The sequence below is a fragment of the Nannospalax galili genome, unplaced genomic scaffold (assembly GCF_000622305.1).
Source record: "Nannospalax galili isolate Female #2095 unplaced genomic scaffold, S.galili_v1.0 scaffold1285, whole genome shotgun sequence".
Lineage (NCBI taxonomy): Eukaryota > Metazoa > Chordata > Mammalia > Rodentia > Spalacidae > Nannospalax > Nannospalax galili.
This window is the reverse complement of record NW_008352386.1, coordinates 285573-288266: the sequence shown is the minus strand read 5'-3', so window position 1 is coordinate 288266 and position 2694 is coordinate 285573. Positions and strand designations below refer to the sequence as shown.

The following is a 2694-nucleotide window of genomic DNA, read 5'->3' as shown; positions in this document are numbered from 1 at the left end:
AGAGCCTCCGTACCTGTTAGGCACTCTTCCCGTGTCTCTGCCGCCAGCAAAATGTCATCTACATACTGCAACAGAATCAGGTGGGGGTGGAGGGTCCTGAAAGCAGTCAGATCTTGGTGCAGGGCCTCATCAAAGAGGGTGGGGCTGTTCTTGAACCCCTGTGGCAGCCGTGTCCAAGTAAGCTGACCGGAAATTCCCAGATCGGAGTCCTTCCATTCGAAGGTGAACAGGGGCTGACTCTGGTGGTGCAGCTTTAGGCAGAAGAAGGCATCCTTTAGGTCCAATACAGAGTACCAGGTGTGGCTGGGAGACAGGGTGCTCAATAAGTTATAAGGGTTCGGGACCGTGGGGTGGATATCTTCTACCCGCTTGTTGATTTCCCTCAGGTCCTGCACTGGTCTGTAATCCCCGCTCCCAGGTTTCTTAACAGGCAACAGAGGAGTGTTCCAGGCTGACCGGCATGGGATTAATATCCCTTGTTCCAGCAGTCTTTTAATGTGTGGCCTGATTCCTTGGCGGGCTTCGGCTGTCATAGGATATTGCTTGACAGCCACCGGGGTTGCGGTGGCTTTTAGTTCAATAATTAGGGGTGGCTGATGTATGGCCAGCCCCATTCCCCCTGTCTCCGCCCAAGCGTCTGGGTACTTGGCCAGCCACTGATCTATGCCTGTTTGGACAGGATGGGGATCATGATGCAGTCTATATTCATCTTCTAGTTTAAGGGTGAGCACTTGTATAGGTGCTCCTTTAGAATCAGTAACCTTGGCTCCCTTATTTTCAAAATAGATGTGTGCTCCAAGCTTGGTTAAAAGGTCCCGTCCTAGCAGGGGGTAGGGGCAGTCTGGTACATGCAGGAAGGTATGAGTCACCGTTCCTGAAGCCAGCTGAACCTCCCTGTTTGTAGTCCAGTGGTAGCGCTTGGCTCCAGTGGCTCCTTCTACCCGTATTGTTTTCTTGCTAAGTGGGCCAGTCGTCTGGGTGAGGACAGAATGTTGCGCCCCAGTATCTACCATGAAGGTGACTGACTTTCCCCCCACACGAAGAGTTACCCTGGGCTCAGGTGGGGGTTCCTGGCCCCGACCTCCCTAATCGAGGTTAAGGATTTCAGCTTCTTCTTCCCTCTGTTTTTTCTTTTTCTTGGTACAGTCCTTTATCCAGTGTCCTTTTTCCTTGCAATAGGCACACTGGTCTTTCTCTAGTCGGACACGCCCTCTGTCTCCCTTCTTTTCTACTCTGCCCTCATCTTCCTTTCTTACTACTGTGGCCAGGATTCTGCTTAATTCCTTATTTCGCTTTCGATCTCTCATTGCCTCTCTATCTTCTGCCTCTCTTTTCTGTCTTTCTTCTCTTTCTTCTGGCGTCTCTCTCTTGTTAAAAATTCTCTCTGCCTCTCTCAAGAGGTCTCTAAGACCTTGCCCCTGCAAATTTTCTATTCTCTGGAGCTTACTCCTGATATCAGGGGCTGATTGCCATATGAAAGACATCGAAACACTCACTTCTTGGTCGGGGCTATCCGGGTCGAAGGGAGTGTACCTGCGATATGCCTCTTTAAGTCTTTCTAAAAACACAGTGGGTGGCTCATCGGTTCCTTGCATTACTGATCTTACCTTGGCCAAATTGGTGGGGCGCCTCCCTGCCCCTTGGAGGCCCGCTACAAGCACCTGGCGATAAAGACGTAGGTGTTCCCTACCTTCAGCCGTGTTGAAATCCCAAGCAGGTCTGGTGAGGGGAAAGGCAGCCTCGATCTCGTTTGGCAGTTGGGTTGGTCTCCCGTCTGCCCCCGGGACATGCTTTTGGGCTTCCAGAATGACTCTCTGCTTTTCCTCCGTAGTTAGAAGGACTTGCAGGAGCTGTTGGCAATCGTCCCACGTGGGTTGGTGGGTAAGGAGGATAGATTCTATCAGGGCTGTTAGGGCCTGCGGGTCTTGGGAAAAGGACGGGTTATGAGTTTTCCAGTTATACAGGTCTGAAGCGGAGAAGGGCCAATACTGTAACTGGTTTCCTTCCCCTCCTGCGAGTCGGAGGGGCAGGATGTGTGAGGAATCTCCTTGTCCTCTCCTGTCTCTGAGTCGCCCCGCGATGCGGGAGGGAGCGACCTCCGGTCCTTCTGCTTGGGCTTCGTCTGGAACAGCCGCAGCAGCCTGCGTGGGAGGGTGGTAAGGAGGTGGATTCTCACTCAGCAGATCAGTAGGAACACTCTCATCAGGGGGTAGAACAGGCTTTTGTTTTACCACAACAGGACACAAGGAGGTGGTCGAAGGGTCCGGATTAGGGGCAGAAGGGAGGGGGACTCTTCGTGTAGGACTGAGAAAAGGAGTCACCCACGGTGGTGGGTCAAGGGAGAGATTTTCCCAAGTGACTATATAGGCCACTTGGTCCGGATGACCCGTTAGTCCAGGGGAGAAGATCTTAGCTTTAACCTGCAAAATAACATCAGAGTCAAAAGTCCCATCCCGAGGCCAACCAACATTAAACGTTGGCCACTCAGAGGAACAAAAGGTTATCCATTGGTGCTTCTTGATCTCCACAGATTGATTGTGAGCTCGGCTCTTAACTTCTCTCCAGTGATCTAGAGTTAAACTCAGGGGGGTGGTTAGGTGTTGTCCCATTTTGGGGTAATCTAAAATCACAAAGAAACAGACAAACAACAGAAACAACAAAAATAGACAGCCGGCGACAAGGTACCGCTTAGCG

General features: G+C 51.6%; 1 protein-coding gene across 1 annotated transcript in view; it reads right to left on the bottom strand.

The window, feature by feature from the left end:
* Positions 1-2619, bottom strand: part of LOC108491622 — a 7339-nt gene extending 4720 nt beyond the window's left edge. Inside the window, 1 exon segment of the mRNA XM_029554217.1 lies at positions 6-2619. Within this exon segment, the coding sequence (XP_029410077.1) occupies positions 6-2609 (2604 nt within the window). The 5' untranslated portion in view covers positions 2610-2619.
* Between the last annotated feature and the right edge of the window lie 75 nt (positions 2620-2694).